The sequence below is a fragment of the Curcuma longa genome, chromosome 17, assembly GCF_044706935.1.
Source record: "Curcuma longa cultivar G26 ecotype Majalengka, Jawa Barat chromosome 17, ITB_CL_G26_1.1, whole genome shotgun sequence".
In the NCBI taxonomy this organism is placed as follows: domain Eukaryota; kingdom Viridiplantae; phylum Streptophyta; class Magnoliopsida; order Zingiberales; family Zingiberaceae; genus Curcuma; species Curcuma longa.
In genome coordinates this window covers 2,197,320-2,221,870 of record NC_133877.1, presented here as the reverse complement: position 1 = coordinate 2,221,870, position 24,551 = coordinate 2,197,320, and the positions used below count along the sequence as shown (strand labels likewise).

The 24,551-nt window shown below is 37.0% G+C and overlaps 3 protein-coding genes across 4 annotated transcripts; 2 read left to right on the top strand and 1 right to left on the bottom strand.

Moving 5' to 3' along the window:
• Positions 1-679: 679 nt before the first annotated feature.
• Positions 680-3,411, bottom strand: LOC141848442 (putative 1-deoxy-D-xylulose-5-phosphate synthase 2, chloroplastic). Its single transcript, XM_074736473.1, has 7 exons — positions 3,279-3,411; positions 3,044-3,190; positions 2,793-2,957; positions 2,557-2,707; positions 2,205-2,476; positions 1,006-2,124; positions 680-937 (listed from the first exon to the last, which is right to left on the bottom strand). The coding sequence occupies exons 1-7, from the start codon at positions 3,372-3,374 to the stop codon at positions 791-793; spliced, it is 2,097 nt and encodes a 698-aa protein (XP_074592574.1). The 5' UTR covers positions 3,375-3,411; the 3' UTR covers positions 680-790.
• Positions 3,412-9,116: 5,705 nt separating this feature from the next.
• Positions 9,117-13,789, top strand: LOC141848650 (glycine-rich RNA-binding protein RZ1C-like). 2 transcript variants are annotated; one of them, XM_074736700.1, is made up of 2 exons: positions 9,117-9,361; positions 12,759-13,789. In XM_074736700.1, the coding sequence occupies exons 1-2, from the start codon at positions 9,251-9,253 to the stop codon at positions 13,551-13,553; spliced, it is 906 nt and encodes a 301-aa protein (XP_074592801.1). In that variant the 5' UTR covers positions 9,117-9,250; the 3' UTR covers positions 13,554-13,789. The 2 variants fall into 2 exon arrangements, with proteins under 2 accessions (XP_074592801.1, XP_074592802.1); XM_074736701.1 differs by lacking the exon at positions 9,117-9,361 and adding an exon at positions 9,380-12,018.
• A 2,147-nt stretch (positions 13,790-15,936) lies between these two features.
• Positions 15,937-21,589, top strand: LOC141811816 (E3 ubiquitin protein ligase DRIP2-like). Its single transcript, XM_074699872.1, has 7 exons — positions 15,937-16,093; positions 16,934-17,033; positions 19,749-20,073; positions 20,186-20,607; positions 20,709-20,759; positions 20,980-21,052; positions 21,416-21,589. The coding sequence occupies exons 1-7, from the start codon at positions 15,937-15,939 to the stop codon at positions 21,587-21,589; spliced, it is 1,302 nt and encodes a 433-aa protein (XP_074555973.1).
• The last annotated feature ends 2,962 nt before the right edge of the window (positions 21,590-24,551 follow it).

Genomic DNA, 24,551 nt, shown 5'->3' with positions numbered 1-24,551 from the left:
AATTTATTTGATTGTTTAAATTATTTATATTTTTAATTTTATTTTATTGATTATTGAGTTTGATATTACAAGTTTGATTATTGTTCATGGATATTGTTTATGAACAATTTACTATCGTCCCCGAGATATGGTTGAATTGGTTAGTATGAAATAGGTTTATTGAAATGGACAAAAGTCGAATCTCGAATCGATTAATGTCCTCCTCTATAGTGGTTAAATGTAGCTTTCTAACTTACCTCTTTATAAATGATTGTAAGATCGATAATGTAGAACCGTTTGGATGACAGATTTTATCTTTTGCTGAAATGAATAATTTACTATCTTACATTAAAAGTTTTCCTTATCTCAGTCTTTTTCCACATTAATCAATGATTTGAAAATTCTAGAGATCCAACAAAGTAGAATTAGAGGCACAATGCCGGTCCATCGAAGCTACTCCACCAAGAAACAACTATGAAGAGAGGGATCTTACCACGGTATTTGACCAATTAGCTTTTAACTAGAGGCCAGTGCGCCATGATTGACTGACTTTTTCTTCTTCTCTTCCAAGCAAAAGTGGAACAGTCAACTCAACCACGAAGCCTTCCAGCAAGGTGTGCTCGCGCTGACTTTGACAACTCGAGCTCTGCCCATTTGGTCCAACTCATGAATTGATAGGAGAGAATAAAGTCTCCAAATCTGAAGAAGAAATTTCAGATTCCTACTTTGAACTCTGTATCTGTGTGTGTATACATATATACACGAATCATATTTTTACAACATTTGAAAAAATGGTTTCGAATTTTCGAGTTCAGTGCAGTCGAAGTGCTTCCTTGTGCCTGCCCAGAAGATTGAGCACAGTCCCTGCGATGTGTTTGGAAGTGAGACCGGCGGATTCGAACTGGTCCTGAGGCGATCCATGGTCGATGTAGCGATCAGGCAGCACCATCGACCTCATCTGCATGTGTTTTTGTTGTTCGGTTAGCTGTCGAATTTGTCGAAAGGAATCATTAATGGAGGACGTACCTTGATTCGTCCATCCAGGAAGCCCTTCGCGCTCAAGAACTGCATGACGTGCGAGCCGAAACCTCCGATGGAGCCTTCCTCGACGGTGATCAGGATCTCATGCTCCTTCGCCAGCCTTCTTACTAGATCCACGTCCAGAGGTTTGCAGAACCGGGCGTCCGCCACTGTGGCGAAGATTCCGGCTGATCGGAGCGAGTCCGCGGCCTTCAAGCATGTCTGTACTATGGAGCCGTATCCGAGGATGGCGACTCCAGTTCCTTCCATCAGAATCCTACCCTTCCCGACCTCGATGAACACAGTTTTAAGAGGGGTTCCTTTGTAGCCTGGTGGCAGGGGTACGCCGACTCCGGTGCCCCTCGGGAACCTGAAACAGCTCGGTCGATCGTCGATCGCCACCGCCGTCGCTACCATATGCACTAGCTCAGCTTCGTCGGAAGGCGCCATCACGACCATGTTGGGCAAGCACGCCATGTATGCAATGTCGAAAGCTCCGCAGTGAGTAGGTCCGTCGCCGCCGGCGAGGCCAGCCCGATCCAGCGCGAACCGGACGGGAAGCTTCTGCAAGTCCACGTCGTGAACCACCTGATCGTATCCCCGTTGCAGGAACGAGGAATGTATGGCGCAGAAAGGCTTCAGGCCCTCGGCGGCCATGCCAGCTGCGAAGGTGACCGCGTGCTGCTCGGCGATTCCCACGTCGAAGCATTTCTCCGGGAACTTCTCTTGGAAGTAATTAAGCCCGGTGCCAGTCGCCATGGCCGCGTGCACCGCCACGATCTTGTCATCGGCCTCGGCTTCTCTGATGAGCGACTGTGCGAAGCAGTGTGTGTATGAAGGGGCGGGCTCACCGTGGTTCTTACCGGCGACAGCCTCAGCAGGGGGATGCTCCTTGCCTTTCTCTGTCACGATATGGACGATGACAGGACCAGGAGCTGGAACAGACTTCACCTTCTCGAAGATGGTGATCAAATCTTCGACATTGTGGCCGTCGACTGGTCCGATATAGTACAGACCGAGCTCCTCGAACAATGTAGAGCCAGAGGCACTGATCATTCCCCGAGCATATTCATCCACCTTCGAAGCGATCTCATGCGTTTGCCCACCGATTTGCTTTGTGAGACACTAAACGAACAACTCGATTGTATCAGAAATATGGCCAAAATTGACAGACAGTTCATCTAGATCGAGGATAGACACACTACCTTAGCAGCTTCGCGGAGCATTCGCAGCTTCGGGCTGGATTGAAGAGTGGTGAGGGCTTTGCTGAGTGTTCCAACAGGAGCTTCAGGTGCATCGAGGGCTGCAGTTGGAAGTGAAACTGGTCTAGTATCGTTCAACACGACGATGAGGTTGGAATCCAAGTAACCAGCATTGTTCATGGCTTCGTAGGCCTGGCCAGCAGTCACAGCACCATTCCCAATTACCGAAATGACATGGTTCTTCTTCCCTAGCAAATCTCTTGCAACAGCCATTCCTGAAATAGAACCAAAAAAAAGCAGCTCAGAAACAAAGAACAGTTCGGATTTCAAGATCAGATGAGTGAGTTAGGTTTACCGAGTCCTGCTGAGATGCTTGTGGAGCAGTGGCCGACGCCGAAGGCGTCGTAAACGCTCTCGTCCCTCTTTGGGAATCCAGCAAGCCCTGAGGTCTGCCTGATGGTGTGCATCCTCGACCTTCTTCCGGTCAATATCTTGTGAGGGTAGGCCTGGAATCATTCGATTTCACAACCTTGAAACAAACAATTTCTATGGCCGTGATCGTACAAAAGCTGAAACTATGAATTCGCTGACCTGATGGCCGATATCCCAAATGATCTTGTCTTCGGGAGCATCGAACACATGATGAAGAGCCACCGCCAGCTCTACCGCCCCCAAGCTGCCGCTCATGTGCCCTCCAGTTTTCGACATGGAGTACACGATTTCTGCTCTAAGCTCAGCCGACAACTGCTCCAAATCCTACAGCGAATACAACATCAGTCCCGATCTGCAGTTTCCTTCGACCTATTTCAGCGATGAACAGAGAAGAGGGGAAAAAAATTCACCTTTGGGGAGAGGTTCTTCATGTGAATAGGAAAGTTGATGGTATCGAGAAGAGGGGTCGCCGGCTTCTCCCCCGAGCAATTAATCCTCCACCCGCCCATTTCCTTACTCATCACCGTCTTCCCGTCGCCGCTCGCTCTCACAGAAAACTAAAAATCGGAGGGAAAAAAAATCAGCACATCGGAATCCCTAGAAACGACGCCGTCGACAAAACTCGAACTTCCGCGAGCCGCATACCTGTCTCTTCCCGCACTGGTTCGCAGCCGAGGTCCAAGACTTGAGGAACGGAGCCTGGCAGTGACAGGCCGCCATGAGAGAACCGGAAGCCACCATCGAGAGAGACCGAGAAAGAGGAGAGGGAGAGGAAGGTCCGGCGGTGGAGCGAGCAAGGCGACGCCGGGTTTAAATAGGCGTCGAGTCGAAGACGAAGAAATTGTTGACCTCGCTTCGCCATGGCGAATTCGACGTCTCCGCGAATTTCTATTAATTTATTATTATTTAAATAAAAATAGTCAAATAATTCCATTTGTATCATTATTATTATTCGAAGGTGGGAAGAAACCCATCAGGAGGGACCATTACGCCGGTCCATTTCATCTACTCGCCCGATTAATTATTAATTATTATTAATTATCTGTGATAGTATTATTAATTGGTGTATCCAGATTAATTAGAATTAATGTGTTCTTCGAGTGAATTATTTTAATTTGTTTAGTCGTGATAATTTTTAAAGGGAAAAATTAAAAAAAATATATCTTTTATTACCAAATCTAGATGGACTTTAACTTAAAGCAATAACTAAAATAAATAATAATAATAATAATAAAGAATAAAGAGAAGACGTGTTATATGACTATAAATAGAAAAAAAGGACAATTTTAATTCACCATGTATATTTCACAGATTTATTATTATATTGAGGTATGTTTCACATGTATTTTAAGACTAGTTCTTGCAATTTTTTTAATGAAATGATTTTTGACGTATCACTAATTATTTAATTAAATTCTTGCATGTATACGTTGCTGTTTAAATTTTAAATTCTAATTATTTAGGAAAAATATGATGCCGATTAGTTCTTGCACATGCCACGAGTAGTTGATGATTTAATAAATAAATAAATAAATCTTTATAGTTTTTTTCTTCCATTTTATCAATTTGATCGAGCGTTTAATTAAATCCGTATGTATAAGAAAAAAAAAGTCTTCTAATTTATTTATATTTTCCGCAACAAATGTGAAAAGGAATGTACTTGACAATGAATATTGTACACGACAACCGATTCGATTCATGAACGATTGTTTAGTCAAATGTTTTGAACAGAATGTATCTCATGGCATGTACAACGAACCTATTCAATATCTCACATCAGATACATCAATTTATATATATATATATATATATATATATATATATATAAACTTTTTTTATAAATATTATCCAACTTTTACAATTTAATTAATTTTAAATATGACTAATTCAACCTAATAAATATTCATTTACCGGATGACAGCGTATAAATTTTTTAAACTCCTCAAATATAATATAGTACGAGTGATATTTGAATTTTCTATTATAAAAAGGTGAAATTTTTAGTTTCGTCATCATTCAAATTCTTATCGGTTTCTACAATTATACTATACGTCGTAACCACTCAGTTATAATATTTAAATTCTCATTGCTCATGAAGCTTGTTCCATCTTTAACTATTCTTTTTCATATAATTTAGATATATAACTTTTCAAATTGATTAATCTTGAAGATGATCGATCCGATCCAAATGAAAAACTAATAATCAGGATAAATCGAGAAGTACAAATGACGTATTGTTCCATAACCAATGTTTAAATATTGTCTTCCTACTAAAAAAATTAATTCGCAATGTGATATCTAATTAATTGCGAAAGCATACAATACAAAAATACAGACTATTAACAATGAAATTTTACAAAAAATATTTAAACAAAACGACACAACATTCCATAGCCAGCATTTTAAAGTTATCTTGCTAAGTTGAAGAAATTTAATTTGCAATACATTAAATTACAAATTACGATGAATCCTCTGTTCATCATAAAATTCATATATTTTTATAGTGATATTACCATTATACCGTAGTCCTGAAAACTGCACACCATAGCCCGGAGTATAAACATAGACTTTTAATAATTATCCAAGTTGATTTGAACCGACATAATCTCGGTTATAACACTTGTTTATACCGGTTCGTCCAGCTGGCGTTTAAGCTTTTTTGATCCAGAAAATCATAATCTAAATTATTTTTTATTTGATTAAGCCTTAATTTATGGTGTGGTAAATATTTATTTTTCTTGCCTTAATTACGATTCAAAGCATCGGACGATGCCGGTCCATGCCAGTCGCTGGCAAGGAAGATACTGTAGCACCGGTTCAACACGTACAGAATGAGTTGACTTATTCTGGTCAAAGGCAATTTTTATAAGGTCAAACCAAATATAATTTTGTTAATTATATTAACTTATCTGCACTGTAATTTGAGATTTTATAGTTAACGATAAGGTTAATTGAGCTTGTTCGAGTTAGAGGTGGTTCGGTTTGAATTTGGGTCTCAGTTGAACTCACTCGAGTTAACAGGATGAAATTCGGTTTGAAGCGATTCGAGTCTTGATTAGTTGATTAATTGAGTTATATTGTGTTCTTAAATATTTAAGTATCATATTAAAAAAAAACAATAAAATATTCTTATTTCAACATGATAAAAAATCTTTATGTTATTATTATTAAAAATAACTTTTTAAATAAAAATATCAAAATGATACTTTGTATATTTAAAATTTTAAATATTATATTAAAACTATTCCAATATTTTTAAAATATTTTTAAATTTTTAAAGTTGAATAATTTGATTTTAAAAAATATTAATATATTATAATTATAAAATATATATTTTTTAAAATTATTATGTATAATTGTGAAATAAATTGTAAAATTTGGGATTCCTCCCTAATTAAAAATCCTAATTGAAAAATATAAGTAAAGACTTTTGATATTTTTAAAATATAAAACTCTTGTAACGATTAAGAATATAAGGGACGTCTTTTTAATTTTTGCATAATTTCAAAATATTAACAAAAATTTCTCCATGAATTATTATTAGAGGTGCTAGATATTATTTATAAAAAAATATGAAATCTATACCTGAAACTAATTAGTTGTCCAATAATAATATATAAATAGAGAAAAACATGTGTTATATGACTATAAATAGAAAAAATGGGTGAATTATATTTCACATATTTTATTATTATAAGTTGTGAAACACGTGGTGCCTTACAATTGCATGTGTTTTCAAGGGGCTTTGAGTAATTAGATCTCGCACTTGCCACAACTAATTGATAATTTAATAAATAAAATCTTTATAAATTTTTTTTCCATCTTATCGATTTGATCAAGTGTTTAAATCGTATAGTGACATTATTAATTGTTTGAAATTGAAGTGATCCTTGGAACTATATTATTTATTTGAAGTTATTTTTTGTTGGAAATCAAGAAGCTGATTGCTTGAAGTGTAACTATATCGATGTTGGAAATCTAAGCAAATGACTGATATTTCTATCATAGAAGATGGACGATTTTAAGGGGAAAGATTGCGAGAAGGATTCGAAGCCCTCTTCTGCTCTTCTAACAACACGTAGAAGAAGATTTTCAAACGCCACAAATGCTGCAAAATAGGGCATATTAAGAAATCCTACTTACCAAACTAAGTTAAACAAAGGCAGTGTTGCTGAATCATGCCTTGAGGTATGATTCAGTTGGTTACTGTAGGACAAATTTACTACAGTGGACAAGGATTATAAAATTGATCATGTGAAGAATAATTGTACATTATTGTCATCGACTAAAAGCAAGAAGATTCCATTACACTCAACGTCAAGGAGCTCAAGGTAGATGTCATTTAGACTGGTGAGAGAGTTAATGATTTATTTGTTTTATTTGCTTAGTTCATTTGTCAAGAAGATAAGTAACATCGAAAATATAATGCTAGATTGGGACATCTTATCGTGAAAATTTTAAAAGCTATGGTGAATTAAATCTAGTAAAAGGATTGTATAGCTTCACTAATTTTTGTGAAGGAGAAGTATGTGAAGGATGTCAATTTGGAAAGGCACATTGACTTTCATTCAATAAGTCAATTTTCATGGTTTGTAGAATTTAAAGAGATGGTCGAACTAATTTCAAAATAAAACGACTACGGATGATGAGTTTATTGAACTCATTCATAGTGATTTAATGGACCAAAAGCTGGTTACATGCCAAAACAAAAGCTTCATTCTTTATGTGATTAATAGAGTATTCATATATGTTGACTTCTTATTGACCTTATGATTATGGTAGAAGCATTTAAAGGTTTTTGGCATAAAGGGTAGAAGTAAAAAAATCAAAACTTTTCAATTGGTGTGTAGAATATGAAGAGATGATCGAAGGAGAGCTCAATAGAATAATTTACCGAAATAATGATTCACATCATGTGCTCAACTTATTGGGATTATAATCAAAGTTCTAATTAAAAATACATAAAAAATATCATGAATTTATAAAATGAAAAGATATCTTCATTGGTATAAGATCTTTTGAAGAAAGTACAAAAATAAAAACCATGAGGACTTAGGCTCGAACAATATCATATCATTATAAAGATATATGAATTTCATCGATTTAACAACTATATCAAAGCCATGGTATGAAGAAAGTTCAAAAATAAAACAATGAGCGCTTAGATCCAAAGTAGACAATATCATATTATTATGAAGATACGTATTCATCGATCTAACCCAACTCACAAAGGTCATAATCATTGGCAAACTAGCTTGTTATAGAGATGAAAATTTCATTAGCACGTATTCTTATTTTTTTTCTCAAGACTGAAGAACCTTATGCATTTGAATAAGAAAAGGAAATAAGGAACGTGAACTTCCATGGAAGAATGCTCTTAAGATTAATTATACTTGGAGTCTTGTTCCTACACCTCACTTAGAAGTAGCAAATTTATGCAATCTTCAAGAAAGCCTCACTTAGAAGTAGCAAAGAAAATTTTGAACTAAGTGAATTCACATAAAGAAGGTCAGTAATCCCTTAGTTGGCTTCACATATGCCGATCTTGGTGGAGATTTGAATGATAGAAGATCGACATCAAATTATGTTTTTTTTATATGGTGATACAAGTGTCTCTTAGTGTGGCAAGAAATAAAATTCTACGTCGTTAATTAACTACTGAGATAGAATACAAAGCTACTATACTCACTACTCAAGAATGTATATGACTATAAAGACTTGTTGAAGATCTACATGTTCCTATGAGGCAATGTTAATGGAAGGTTAATTGAGCTTGTTTGAGTTAGAGGTGGTTCAGTTTGAGATAGTCTAGGATTCGAATGCATTGGTTTGGGTCTTAGTTGAACTCACTCGAGCCGGTATGCAATTCGGTTTGAAATGATTCAAGTCTTGACTAAGTTAATAACAACTTTGTATAGACAAAGAATAACCTTTGGATTCCTTGTCACCTTCTTGTCTACATCCTTTTGAATTTTTATTATCTTCGATTTTGATAAATTTACTAAATGATTCAATTTTAATGTATGTTAAAAGTCATTTGCAATAATGTTTCTTAGATTGATACATAATATTAAATAAAAATTAATTGCTAAAGTCCATTTTAATTTTGAGTTTTTAAATAAAAAACCACCCAACAATCTTCACTAAATTTAAAAATAAAAAAAAACAATTAGTTATTGCTCAACATTTATACACCACTATATTGTAAGGATGAGTATAAAAACATAATTAATTAATAAAAAATTATTCTTTTTTATGGTTCTAATAAAAAGAGATTTTTTTATTTTTTATTTCTAATATAATAACATTTATAATCAACTTTATACTTAGAGGGAGAGGGCTTGATGGACCATCTTAATTGTCGACGTGCACCGCGAGGCATCCTACCACAATTTCCTCGATAAGCAAGTCCTTTAAAAGGCAAGCCGTGTGGTTCATCTCGATCCGCCTAGGGTTTGCATTCTCGTCGATCCGGATCCTGGCAGGGTGTCAGCCCTTTGCGCTCGCTTCTTGAATTTCTGGTCGAGAGGGGCAATCCGCCAAAGGATTACTACCGCCCATCGTCTGGGATTTGCTATTTCTTCGTAGATTCTCTAGAAGCGGGATCTGCAGCTGTGATGTCGGCGAAGGAAGACAACCGGATCTTTGTTGGGGGCTTGTCGAGGGATACCACGGAGCGGCGGCTGGAGGCGGAGTTCAGCCGGTTCGGGAAGGTCATCGAGGCCCAGGTATGAATTCGTCTCCTCGTTTTTTGTTTCATTTTCGTCTGGTTTTACCTCGAAAAAGCATAAATGATTAGGCATCTATGGAGTCTTTTTTATTCTTCCTTTGGGATCATGTTTTGGCCAGGTTTATAATCATATTAGAAATTTCCAGTTGCATTTAACAAGTAAAGTCGATAAGAGCAATTAGCAAATGAAATGAAAGGATGGTCGTGTTCATTCTCAACTGTATCTGCAAGTTTAGAAAAGCAAGATTCATCATCTATGGTTGCATCAGTTTTACACAAGCAACAGACTGCTTATCTTGTACTTTGTCAGCAACTATTTTTTAGTGACACACTGATGCTCTACGTTTAGTTACTTTAGTTTTTTTTTTGTGGCTGTGCATTGACTCTTATGTTTTCTATGTATCTTTCATCATAATCTATCTGATATGATGAGATGACTTGGCTGCTGGGCTCGACATGAATTCTGTTCTGCCTTGATCTTCTTAGCTGCGTTTGCAAGATAGCCAATTATCTTACTTTCTTGTGCTTGCTTGCATGAGGATAAGTTTGTTTGTTTTTGTCTGGGTGAATGGTTTGACTATATGTATATGACCTCCTGGTGTAAATCTCAGTGGGAGCTTGCTTTTGCTAATTTTGGCTGATGTGGCGCTGTCACAGTTGGCCTGTGAAAACTTAACTAGCACATTCGACTCTTCAGTCACCTCAAGGATACATCTTGGGCTCTATTTTTTGACTACTGATTATGGGTCTCAATATTATGAACCAGTTTTCAGGGACGAATCAAGTTTGAGATGCTTGAATAATATTCAGTACACTGTTGCAGATCATAGCGCTTTTAAATTTCTATCCAGTTGATTGCCTGGCTGACAACAAAAGGCTTCCAAAGGCTTGATTTTTAGTTTCATGTTCACCTAAGCAAACACTTTGAGATCAAAAGAGAAGGATACCATATTGATCATTGAGTTATTATCCTCCGATGGCATGCACCATAAGAGAATGTTGACTTGACTCAAGTGTTTAATCCTTGATTTGACTTGTTACCTTGTTAGCTTAGGGTAAAGTTCATTTTTCTGCTCTTCATTCCTTCTGCTGTGAAGTCCACTGAAGTGTGTTTTATTGTTGATTTTGCAATGTCTGAATTGGCTGAATGATTTGGCTTCTCTAAGGGATGCTCTAAAGGTCTTGACTGATCCATTAATCCAATTCACAATCCCAGGCTTCTGGCTCATTGAGCTCTGTGTTCAGTCAGATTTTTGAATATTTGTGACCCTTCAGTTAGCAGGAGCTTCTCCAAAAGGCTTTCCTCTAGATGTGCGTTAACTTGAGCCTCTATCTAATTTTAGTTTGATGTTCTCATCTAGATTAAATATCAGCAAGTGAGGATGGAAATTAAAAGGGAGGGCAATTTGCAAGTAAGATTCTACTTGGTGACAGCTCCAAACCATTCAATAGGAAAATGATGGAAATGCCATTGAAGCTGGATAAGAGTAAATGGGAAGTGCTTTTAGATATTGATCGATCACTTTCTTAATGAATTGGATCATTGCCTGTAATTTGGCTTTAAAAGGACCAAGTGACCAAAAACAACAACAAAATCAGTGGAAGGTTACAATTGACAGTTGTTGAATCATACAATTTGCCAGAAAAAGAATCTGTTGTCATTTTTGTTGTAGATTTTGCTTTGTGAATCTCAGGACTATTATATCATTATTACCAAAGCAGGAAGTATTATTGCTCAGTGCTATCCTTATATCTATTCCCTTTTATCTTTTGAATCAACTGGACTTTATAAAATTTCTCTGTACGTTTTCCTTAAACCGTTGGCCTTGTAGCCGTTGTTATTCTCTTTCCAAGTGTAATATGTGATTAATATAGTTCAGGATTTTCACCAGATGCATGTATAATTGATACAGAATAACAGAGTGATTAGCACTAGCATAGTATTACCATGTAGCTTGCTGTTTCCTTGATTACCATGGTGTCTTGGTGATCCTTGGATGCAGAAGTTGCTTTTTGGACTGATTGTGACTGGAATAATCCCAATTCAAAGTTCTTCCTAGTCTTGGCAGAGGTCTAAATGTGGTTCCAGGACTGCTCAACTTTTCATGCACTAGCTAGATTGATTCTTGTCAACTGCTGTCACTCTGCTATTGCCTTTGAGCTTAAGACTTCAATTGTCATGTGTTCTGTGAATGCCAATTTTATTTTGGTAGCTGTCCCAGTGTTTTGTTTATTTGACCATGTAGGAAGATCTGACTGATGTGAAGGTGTTCAAAGAGTTGCATATGTTGTTGTTAGGAAATGCCTACTTAAGATTGAAACAGTGTAAGGATGAAAGAATAAACTCATTGTTTGCACATCAGATTCACCAAAGTAATCTAAAAATTCTTTTTGATGTTCTTGGTTGAATATGCTTTCATTGGGTTGTACTGTCCTGAAAAGGCAAAATTTCACTGGTTGTGAGATGAAGATTCAGCAATACAAGGTTGTATAACCAGATGTATAAAACTACTTGCATGGGCAATAGGCTGCAGGTTCTTTTCACACACACACACAGACACCCCAAAGAAAAAAACAGTGAAATGCTTGAATGTCTCAGATTGTGTTCGTGACATATGTGGCGGTTGATTTTCATTAGTATCACATTATTATCAGGTAAGCTGTGTTTCTAAATACATCAAATTTAAACAAGGATAATCTTTGTTTCAATCAACTTTTTTTCTGTCATGCATACCATATCTGCAAGTGGTATAAGCTTCATCATCATCAACTTATGCAGTTCTCGTTGGTAATACATGATATATTTGTGTAGATGCTTTGCATGCATGATATATTTTTAGGAGAAAGATGGAAATGTTTCTTTATAAACCTACTAGCATTTTTCCTTTATGATTCTACCCAGAAGTCAAACCATAACCTACATTATCATTACCTGCACCATCACTGTTAACTACATTAATACTCTTATCCATACCACGGGTTAGGTATTAATACAGTTACTATCACTAATAAAGTTATAGAACTATCATTTCAGGCAACATTAGCAATAGCCCAATGAAAACTCCTGGACGGTCCATTATCATTGTCCTGCTTATATGGTTCTTTTGGTGGCTCTGCAATTGCATTAATTTTTTTTGCATTAGAATTAGATATAAGAAATTTTTTAGTTATACGATTATCACATTTTATTATGTTCATTTAAGTGTCTCTGTGCATTGCTAGTTTGTGCAATCATTTGCTTAGTATTATATACACTAATATTTAACATGTTGAGGTTTTTGTTGATGTTTGTCGAACTTAAGCAAACATATTACATTGCTATGTCTTACCATATGCAGGGTAACTAGTTGGACTAAACATGTTTATGCATTGCTTAGTAGTCTTCTCATTTGTAGGTCATGTTGGAGAGAGATACTGGCCGCTCTCGTGGTTTTGGATTTGTGACATTTTCTGATGCACGTGCAACAGAGATTGCTATTAGCCAGATGCATGAACGTGAGCTGGATGGACGAGTCATTTCAGTGAACAAGGCTGAACCTAAGATGAGTACTGATAACACTCGCTATGATGGTGGTGGATACAAGTCCAGTGCTAGAGGAGGAGGCTATCGTGGTGTTGATGGGCCACCACTTGCAGGGCAGTCAGATGAATGCTTCAAGTGTGGTCGTCATGGACACTGGGCGCGTGAGTGCCCTTCTGCTGGAGGAGGCAGTGATGGTCGATTTTCCTCTCGCTCCAAATTTGGGGGAGGTGGTGGACGAGGGGGACAAGATCGCTACAATGATCGTTACATTGATGATCGCTATGATGGTGGCCATTATGGTGACCGAGACCGCATAGACAGCAGGGACAGCCGTTATGGTGGTGGTCGCGATCGATATGGGCCTCCTGGGGATCACTTTTCAGGCGATAGATATAGAGGGGGACCAGACAATTACCTGCACAATGGATACAACAGGGAGAGAAGCTATGAGAGGGATGGCCCTCGCATTGGCGGTTATGAAAGAGATGTGGGGCCAAGAGGTGGTGGTGGCTATGATAAGGATGGATCACGCGGTGGTGGAAGTGATAGATATGGAACCGGTGGACCTGCTCGTTACAATGGCGGTGGAAGTTTCAGGGAAAGGCCTGGGCCTTATGAACGTCCTGGTAGGGGTGGACGCCCATCATCCTATGATGTTCGCTATTAATGCTCCTGGTGGTTTACTAGTTAAATCTCTGATCCTCTTCCCTAGCATGTGAAACAATGCAGTTGTTTTGTTGATGACTGAGACTTGTTAACTCTCTCTAGAACCCTTGGAATTTTTCTTTGCAAACTGTAGCTTATGGATGATTGTGCTTCATCTGCACTCGTTGTAGCCAGCAGTTGCTTGTAATATGATTTCTATCTGGATCTTACTAGTTTCAGTGCAGGCTGCTTCCGAAACTTCTCATGTTTCAGTTTCTTCAGTGCCATGCTAACTGTGATCGAGGCTGAGTTGATAAAAATCAGTGATGCATATTATCATCATCCGTCTGAAATGCTGTTGCAATTCTGTTCCAATGATTCAGTGTTGGAAATAATTGCCTTGATTTTTTTTTGTTGCTCCTCAGTTTTGGTCAGCTCATGTTTTCTTGAAGTGATGTACAGTCAAATAAGGTGCTAATTGACAGGCTCTCAGTTAAAATACTAATTTCCCTGGAAAGAGCCTGAGTAGATAGTGATTTTGGTTATTGATTCAGTTGATACCTGAAACCACAGCTATTCAGTGCAGAAGAGCTACACAAAAGCAACAATAGATACCTGAAACTTCTTCAGGCTAAAGAAGTGAAGAAGTTTCAATTGCAAAATGAGATCCTTGGTTACTTGATTATTATGCCACCTTGAATTCTGATGCTCATATGAGGAAATGCTCAGAAGAGACTTGGCATATTTCAATCATCAGTTGTTTGTTCAGCAAGTTCGACAGAGTTTAGTAGCCATATAGAGGGATACAATTCGCATAATTGGTTTTACTATCATTCCTAACTCATTATATTGATTTGATTTCTTTCATTCCTTTTCCATCTAACTCTTCATTATGCAATATGATTATCATTCGAACGAAGTTATAACAAGCAACATTCCCTCGACGGGTGGTGGCAGCACAACGACCATGGTTAGTTATTCTTAAGATGATTACCTAAAGTTTAGGTAATGTATGTTTTTACTTTTATGTTAGACTCATTATTTATGTCTTTACCTTCGTTGTGTATGGAAAGATGAAGATCATGTAATGTACTTTTGTTAATTGCAAAAATTAAACTCCTAAAAGAAAATTAGAGGATTCTTACTTGTAAGTTCCTCACCCTTTGTAGCTTTCTCCACCACTTCACTGTTAGATCCTACTCAAAGTTGCATGCTTCAAAGTTTGAAAATGATTCCTTACTAGTTAGCATGGGTGGAAGTTAGTGTTTTTTTCCCCTTCCATTTAGTGAGCAACTTTTGTGATTGAGAATGGCTTTCTTTTAGCAATGACTTTGCGAGTGACTTCCATAGATGATGTTCTTGGGTTGTATGCCATCTAAGTGACTCAAGTTATGCAAATGCGACAACTAGACCTTCGAGGCCTTTCCACCCAAACTAGACGATGGTTGCCTACTTTGTCCCATTCTTTAAAAACGACCAGGACATACATCTAAACATAATTTTTTAAAATAAATATATATATATATATATATATTAAAATTTGAACGTTAATATATATTAGCTCTTTAAAAAATATATTTATTTTAATATTAATATTCATTTTTATTTTTATTTTATAATAATAACTGTGTTTAAAGAATTAAATATTATTAATGTGTAGAGTAAGAGTTATAATACCTATTCATATTGATTATAAATAGTATTATTATATTTTTATATTAATATCAATGACGATGTTTTAGAAAATTTTTTTTGAAACACTTCAAATTCTAATACTTTTTTTATTTGCAAATTCCAATTTTGTATATCTTTGTGTGTTAAAACAAACTTTATATAATGAATTAAAAATAGGCGTTCCAACTAAAAATATACCCTCTCGGCGCACGTTAGCCCTGGCCGATCCGAACAAAAGAAGAGGGCAATCTTCCGAACCACGTTCTTTTCGCTATAAATCCATACCGACGATCTCGTAGCGGCTTACCCACGGTTTTACTGGGAGAACTTCGCGGGTCCCACTCTCTGTGTATCAGGGTGTTTTTGCGGGTTCCCAAAAAACGACGCCCCAGGCCAGGAGACCTCCTCTCTTACATACGACCTTTTATATGCACACTGTCTCATTCTCCCCCTTCCCTTCGCGTTCTCCTCCTCTTCGCTCGATCTCTCTGCGCCCCTCTCGACCCCGCGGCCGCTGCTTTGCTACTTGGTGTCCTTGTTCCTTAGAAAGATCCGATCTTGTTCGTCTTTTCTCGTCGGATCCCGCCTCGCCGCACGTGATTGATCCATCAATGCCACGCCTTGAGCTGTAGAAGCGGCCCTTGACGCTGCGCCTGGGAGAGGAGAGCAAGCATGCACTTTAGGAGCGCGTCGGAGTGACGAAGCCCCTCTGGCTGGCGATGGACGCGGAGATGGAGGCCTCGGGGATGGAGGAGGAGGAGGCGTCGGCGGCGGGACCTACGCAGGTGGTCAAGGTGAAGCGGAAGCTCGTGGCCTCGTGCTTGACGTGCCCTATCTGCAATAAGCTCCTGCGGGATGCTACAACCATCTCCGAGTGCCTTCATACCTGTGAGCACACCCGTCTCCCTTTCGCTCCTTCCTCCTATTTGGTTCTCGTCTTTCAGAAGTTTCGTGGTCGTGACCTATGGCTTTTTACCGTGTTTACGAGGATTCATCGTGTGTCTGGTTGCTCCGGTCTTCGTTTTATGTAATATCTCGGCGTCACGATACTCTTTGTGGTAACAAATTACCTGCCATTTAGTTTCTGAGATTAGAAACCGATGGACGTCCTTAAAGGTTGGATTTTTGGTATGACTTTAGCTTTCGAATTCCTGCCCTTACGCCATGATGCGTCATGGTCGCATGCATTGGTTTTTAATATTCCCGCGTTTATGTTGGCTCGGTATCGTCTCTGCTTCGATTCCTTGTTATCCAGATCTGTATCTTTATCAGATTGATGTGGCACTTTATGAACCGAGGAAGGACATCAATGCATGCAGGGAAATGATAGAGTTCATCTTCGCCTTTACGTAGCTGCATATATGATTCATTAATATTTCCGAAATTTTATTTAGGGAAGTACATACTGAGTGTTGATATATCCTCACGAGTCGTTTGTATATGTACTTATTTGGTTTAATTGCATATATGTTGCACTCGCCTTTATATTTATTATTCAACTTCGAAAAACTACTACAGTGTTCTGATTTTTTGGTCGAATATCATTAGTTTATATAAAAAATGGTTGTATTTCTTCCGGAAAGATTATGATTTTGAGTTTTGCAACTAACTGAAAATTATATTTCTTGGCGAATCATTTCTTCACACTTCAGTTACATAGGTTAATGCATTTATCTCCTAAATCTTCGTCTCTTGTATCATGGGTTGATCTATTACCACCTCGTCCAGTTTGCAGAAAGTGCATATATGAGAAGCTTGACGAAGAAGAGACAGATTGCTGTCCTGTCTGCAATATTCATCTAGGTTGCCTTCCTGTAGAAAAGCTCAGGTAAATTTGATGTTCTTCTAGATTACATACTGTATTTTGTATGGATTTCTCACGCATCATCGATCCCAATCACATTTGCTCCATTTAATACAATTGTTTGAGCCAAGAACCTCTATAACTCACTATTTAAGTTTTGAAACATGGTGGATATTCTTGTAGTTTAAGCTGTAATTTCAATTTTCTAGCATACCACTACTACCTCTGTAAAATAGACTAGGTGAATGCAAGACTAATTCTAGATATGAGGAAAAGGAGTGATATAGATTATTAGCTAATATTCATCAACAATATCATGGATTCATGTGCTATTTGTTTCATAGCTGATTTCATAGTTGTCGCAGTGGGGTGAAAATTAATCAACATGTAGTTTGAATTTCTGGCCTGAATAAAAGAAGTTTAGCAAGAAAAATTATTATGCTTCCTTAGTGATGAATGAGATAATGAGGAGGCAAATTCCTTTTAGAAATGACATTGGCATATGGGATTTGCGGTTTGAACCTTAATATATGAAGAAAAGATTGAGTTCAATGAATTTTTAATGTAGATTTTAAAAAATCTTAAGATCGGTCCTTTTTCTCCCCTTTCCCCTTTCTTCTCCGGTTTCAATTTATTTTAATTATATTTAGGATTTTTTTCACAAACAAAGGAAACAAATGCGTAAAATTTTATCTTGTAAGATTGAGAAAGTGAAGATGAGGGTTTTTGAAGTTATGCTCAAGTAAGTCATCCAAACTCTGCAAGTTTGGAGTCTTTGAACTATGGAGAGTTGGAAGAAAGCTAATGCATAATGCTGTCGAGTGATGCTTATCATAGGATGTTTACAGTATGGAGTTGTAAATTTTTGTGACCTCACAGTAAATGCCACATCAGATGCAAAGAAATATCTTTCTAAGGAAAAGCTACGCTGATAATTGGGAAAAGCTATGCAGATAACTATAAGTTCCTGATATGCAAAGCAAGGTAACTAATTAGCGCGAGCAATTCAGGGCATCCATATAAACAGTTTGATTTGAGGAATATAGGTTAGGAGTTAGATGGTTTATCTATGACTCTTGGATTTGTGAAAATAAAGTGAACATCATCAAGTGTGAATGCTATAGGCACATATTAACAATTGAAAGTTTGATATTTTTTTTCATCAACAGCACAATAGATCTTATGAGATATCTATTCTCTTGATACTCAACAACAGATGTTCAGTTTTGTTTTGAAGAATTAAGAAAGAGGCCAGACTTCACACTTGCCGTTGGTTGTCTTTAGCTCTAGCGTGGGAAGATGAGTTGTTGAGAACCTGTTAAATGGAACTAGGCAAGCTGCACGATCAGTTATTAATCATGGCTCAGCTGAGAAATGTGAATTTGGATTCAAACGAATGCGTGCAGGCACCAATGTCTACAGGAGCAACACCTTGTATGGAGTCAATTTTGAGTATAATTCATCCAAAAAACTCAGCCCTCTTCAATGCAAAGACTGGAAGTATAATACCATACCTGATTTGATATTGGTGTTGTTTGCTCATATATTACATTTGAATCCTGCCTATGGGATATCCAGAAATTCCTATCTTAATCAGGCATTATTTACTCTCAGAAATTGCAAAACCTTGCATCATATGGAACATGTTTATTAATCAAACTAAATGGATAAATAAAAAATTTTCTGTTTGGTTTTCTTCAGTTTGGTTTGGTTTTAGGTTTGGCTTTTCAGTGCCCCGTAAGAAAAGGTGGGAAGGAGGATGCACCATATTTGTTGCAAACGTAGTTATGGTTTGTAAATTGGAGAAGACATCAAAGAGTTACTGTGACTTGAGAACCCGGTGCCATGTTCTGTTGTGACTTGGTGCAAGAAGAAAGGGATGTCTTTCCCAATAGAGGTGAGATGGCACCGATACTTAAACCCTTGTCACCTGCCACCTACATTTTGAACACTAATCAATTCTTGTCAAATTATAGAATTAGTGGCTATTTTGGAGCAAGTACTCACCATCTTAACATATTTCTCTCATGCTATCATCTTTAGAACCATACCTAATTGCTCCAGAGTAGTAACATTTTATTATTTTTCTTATATCTCACCCATTCATTTTAGCATTTTTCATCTCTAATTCAGGTAACTTTTCTACAATTTATTTTGAAATCGCCAAATCTTTTTGCCTGTATTATAAAACTTTCCTTTTAGGCTAAGGAGCACAATGCAATAATATATTTCAGCTGCCACTTTTTATTCTATTAACAATTCTTTATCAACACTTTTTCTCATTGAATAATATATCTAACATATTTGAAATATTGCAGGATTTTCTTCTTACACAGTAATTATTGTCTCGCTTATGCTTTTAATAATGAAATTACATTTCATATATTTCTGCTCAACTTAGAATTTTGAATTTCTAAGGTTTCTTTCCCCAATTCAGGCTTTTAATTTATTCCTTTTGAACTTTGATTAATTAGAAAAATCATTGGTTAATAACATGCATCAGGGACGTTTGTCCTAAGTAGCATTGATGACTTTATCTCGTGCTAATGTAGAAAAATAAAAGTTTATTCGCTTTAGATTTACACGCATACTGCGTCCAGACATATTAAGCAAGAGGCATGATTGATTCCTTTTCATTTATAATACATGGACAATATGCTAAAGTTAATTGCTCAAACTCAAAATTACAAGTGTATAGGTGGATTAATGTGTGTTTGAATGCACCACTATCATTTGCAGAGCTGATCATAATCTGCAAGATTTGAGAGCAAAGATATTTCCTCTAAAGAAACCGAAAAATGGAGCATGTGATAGTGTCCCTTCCATTACTATGCCTGTTAGAAGAAAAGAAATTTCTCTTTCTTCATTGGTGGTGAACACTCCAAGAGTAACTGCACAGACAGGTCCAACAGGAAGGCGAAAAAAAGCAGTTGGCAATAAGTCTGCTGCATTTCATGGTTGTGAATCAGCAGTCTGTAAAAATGAGGATGATACAACCGATAAGTTTGTGAAAAAATCAAGCTCAAATGAGAACTCAATCAAGCAGTCTCTAAGCAGCAGACAGGTAAACTCTGGTCTGTTGGGGCTTAAGTTTGCTACTCTGGTTACAAATAATTTTTATTGAATTCTTATAGTTTTGAAAGTTAACATATGTTTAATTGTTAAAACAATTTCAGGCTTGTTCAAATTCCAACAGTTCCTACAGTAATGCTAATAAAAATACAGAGAATGGTGAAACGACTATCGAGGATAGGAGAGAGCTCTGGAAACCTTTGAATTGCTTAGTTGAAGCTGCAAGTAGAACCAAATCTTCTAGATCAAGCTCACAGAATCCTATCATGAAGGCTGAGAAAAAAAAGCTTCCTGATGGTGATATAAATAGTAACAAAACCATAATTGAGCATCTTCACGAGTCCAAAGCTCAGGATGAGAAAAATGACAATTTTCAAACAGCTCGTATGAAAGTAAAAGCCAGAAGTTTGAAGGCAGTGAATGAGAAAGAGGGTACTCTTGTCAACTCCACCCAAACATTATCTGATGCTCGAAGTGATAAAAAGATAGCTCCACTGTGGTTTTCCTTGGTTGCCTCTCCTGACCAGTTAAGGAGCTTGAGAACTGGATGACTTTTGTTTCAGAATCTTTAGGACACATTTTGTTTTTCTGTAGTCCTTTTACTTATCTCATGTGCAATGGTTTCAGGACTGGAGATTTCTCGTTGCCCCAAATATCAACTAATTATTTGAGGATAAAGTGAGTTGAATTTTCTTATCATGCTCGAGCGACTGTAAAATTGAAATATGTTATTGTTTCTGTTTCTTTTCTTTCAAGTTTCCTAAATTATGCGTTGTGGTTTAGCTGTATTACTAATTGATGTAAAATGTCTAACAAGGTTTGCGGTGAATGTTAGTTGCAAAAACATTGTTTAGCTGCATTACTAATTACTGATTGTTCTTTTTATTCTTGATCATAGAGATGGTAATATACCGGTTTCTTACATTCAAAAGTACCTTGTCAAGAAGCTCAATCTTGTCAGCGAAGATGAGGTGAGTCTTCTCTCCGAATTGTATAGATATTGCTTTCTACATTCCAAATTTATGTATTCATGATTTAAGGATGTGTTAATCTAGAAACTTATTTATGCACTCGCAAAACATAGATAGTCTTTAAACTTATTTATGTAGAATTGCAAACAAATTATGTATCAAATGACTATGAATCTGAAGCTTGCATGTGTGTCATGCAGTCTTTAAATGGTTCCTTGAAAATCATCCTTCAAATGCATATGAACTTCCTTTAATGCAATTTTGAGGTTTTGTTTGAAACTTTGTTTCCATGTGCTCACTACATAAAACCATCAGTTGCTCCTCTTAACAAATCACTTCTTTGTGATTAATTTCTGTCTCCAGGTAGAAATAACATGTCACAAGGAATCAGTGCTGCCCACAATGTCCCTGCACAATGTAGTCGAACAGTGGCTGCAAGGGACACCACCCTCGCAGAGGCTACCTGCAGTTATCGGCGGCTCAGCCAAAGAGTTTGTGGTGATGCTAGGCTACAGACGGCGCCAAGTTGTAGCCTGATGAATGTAAGACTGATCGAGCCATCCACACTGAGCTGAACCTTTCAGCATTCAGAGATGGTAAAAGAAAAATGAGGCTTGTTCTTGCATCTGATTGTTTCTTGTTTCATCCTCTTCAGTTCATAGTTTGTGTTGCAAGCAAAATTCAGCTGTTCATGAGGCATTCTTATTCATAAAGTAGCATAAAAGTGGTGTTGTGTTTCTAAATAGAGTAGAAAAATGATGCAATCATAGTTTTTATGAATCACTTGGTTTATTGATTAGATTTTTATCTTGTGATTTATGAGAAAATGTTGATCATTTTCTATCTGTGTATTGGTCATTAATTAGGTGAATTAGTTAATTTGATCCAATATAGAAACACATCGTATACATAACATGATAGAAAAATTCATTATTTTTCCATTTTTTTCATTTTTTATTTTAAAAATGTATACAATGGAATTGTATTCAAAAATAATCTTTTTTCCTTTCAACTCGAATTTTAACTAATACTTTTAGTAAATAGAACTAAAATAAATTATTTTAGAGTGGAAAAGAAATTTAAATTTATTTTTTTAAAAAAATAGTATTCACAATTAATATTAATATATATATTATTCCTATTAAAGGACTACAGTGGATCGATGACTGACTTCAAATCCACTAGTTTCCCAGTCAGCCCAGACACGTAGCCGACGGGCACGGCGTGCAATCCAGCAGTATGAACATTGACTTCAAGTCAACCATATATCAAATAACAGCATTAGGCGTTGACTTCGAAGTCAACTAGAGGTCGACAGATATAGTTGTATTTGTATTCCTTTCCGTAGTGGAAGGGCCACGGCGTCCGATTAAGCCTCGGCGGCCACTCGATAAGCCTTGATGAATTTATTTTAGCGAATACTTTTAATTTTTTATTGATCAAATTTAATTTACTGATAATATTTAATTTTTATCGATCCAAATTAATTAAATTTGGTATTAATGCTGATCAATTAAAATTTTAAATATTTAAATTTTAATGTATCTAATAGGGTACGATCTTTTAATTATCCCAGAGCAATAATGAGATGATCAAGTCCGTTAAAAATAGATTAAGCATCTGGAGTTTGAAATTCAATTATGATGAATTTAAAGAGATTTTTTTTTCAAATGGATAATGGATTTGAGAACGCTAACTGTTAAGCTGAGTCTCATCTTTAACTTTTCGATTTATGTGATTTATAAAAATTTTGTGAGGTTGGATATCTTAAAATTAGTCGGTGTGAAAAATTAAATTTTTAATGCCAACTAAACAAGATTTGTAAGTCCACTTGTTTCCACCAAGCAGTCCAGACCCACAGGAATAGTCTACAGACAGGCCTAACTTGTCTTAATAACTTGTTGACTCCGAGTCAACGTAATAGAAATAACAAATCAGGCGCTGACTGACTCCAAGTCAACGATAGGTCAACAAGTATTAGATTCCTTTCCCTAGCCCACGGGGCACGGCGTGCAATTAAGCCTCGGCGGCCGCGCGCGATATATAGGTCGTCTGCATCCTCCTCGCTCCTCCTCAACCGGCAACTCAGATCACGAACACGCAAGCTCTTCTATGGCGAGATTACAGTACTACTTCTTCTGCCGTTGTAATTCCTCGTTTCAGATCGCCTCCTTTCTCTTTTGCTTGCTGCTCTTATTAATCTTCTCGCCAGCTGAGTCGCAAGCGCCGCCAGGCGACAAGCCGACGGGGACTCCTGCAGGCTGCCGCCCAGGTGCTCATTGCGATCCTCAGTCTCCAGTGTCTTCTCCAAAAGCACCATCCGCAGTGACCTATAGGGCCCTCTATTCTGATCGACCCGTCTGCAGCAGCTCTGCGGGACGTCCATGCAGTCCGACGAGGAGGACCGTCCCTCCTTAATTATTTAGTGTAAAAAGAATAAGAGTATAAAAATTAAAAATAAATGAATGGAGAGGCATGGATACAGTAGTTACTTTTTTCAACTTAAACATACATCTTTCCTCTTATCTTAGATAATCAATATGTTTCACTTAGGGCATATTTAGTAAAGGATAATCAGGCTTGTAATGTAATCAAGATTACATTACAAGATGATTTACTTTGTTTGGTAACATTTTAGATATGTAATGTAATGTAATTGCATTATAAAAAAAGAGTCAAGATCTGTAATTTTGATTACAAAGGAAATAGTGTAGAATCTGTTTTTATCATATACCAAATATACTCTTTCGCTCCTCACAGCCAAAAAGCTCCTAACGAAGAGAGCTGCTACCCCAAACTCGCGATGCACGACGGCCAGCTCTTCTCCTCTATGAATGATGGCATCTCGGTTTTCTACGGGCCCAAATGGGTGCTGACGTCCACGCTCAGGCGGAGCTTCGGCGGCTCAATCTGTGACTTTTCAATCGGCGACGACCGACTCTTCGCCCTGCACAACGAGGAGAATGTGTTCGACGTTTGGGAGACACCTTCATCTCCGATCATTTAGTCTTCACCGATCGGTATTTTTGCTACCATTCCCTCGATTCTCGATCAAAAAATATAGTTTAAATCTGAATGAAAGAAAATCTTTACTTTAGGAAAACTACAGCATCATCGATTAGACAAAGAAAGATGTTGCTTTTTCCTAGTGTGATTGTGTATGTTGCAGTCCTGTAACTCAAGCTCTACCTTTGGCTTGAATTGAAGGCGAGTTGGTCCCTTGTTTTTCTCCAATTATGCAAATCCTAAAGAATTCGTCCTCTAGTTCAGCCTTATTAATGATTTTTTTCTCTGATTTATCTTTAAAATATTAGTTTCTATTAAAATTAAAATTAATTTTTTAATTTATTCTTTTAAATACTGTATTACTACACCTGTGGAGGTATTCATTGACTAATTTGGTAGACGATATGTGTTAGGGAGGAAAGATATTATTGATATTTTATAATAATAAAAATTATATTCTTTACTGAAAATAATGGACACCAAAACATAGTAA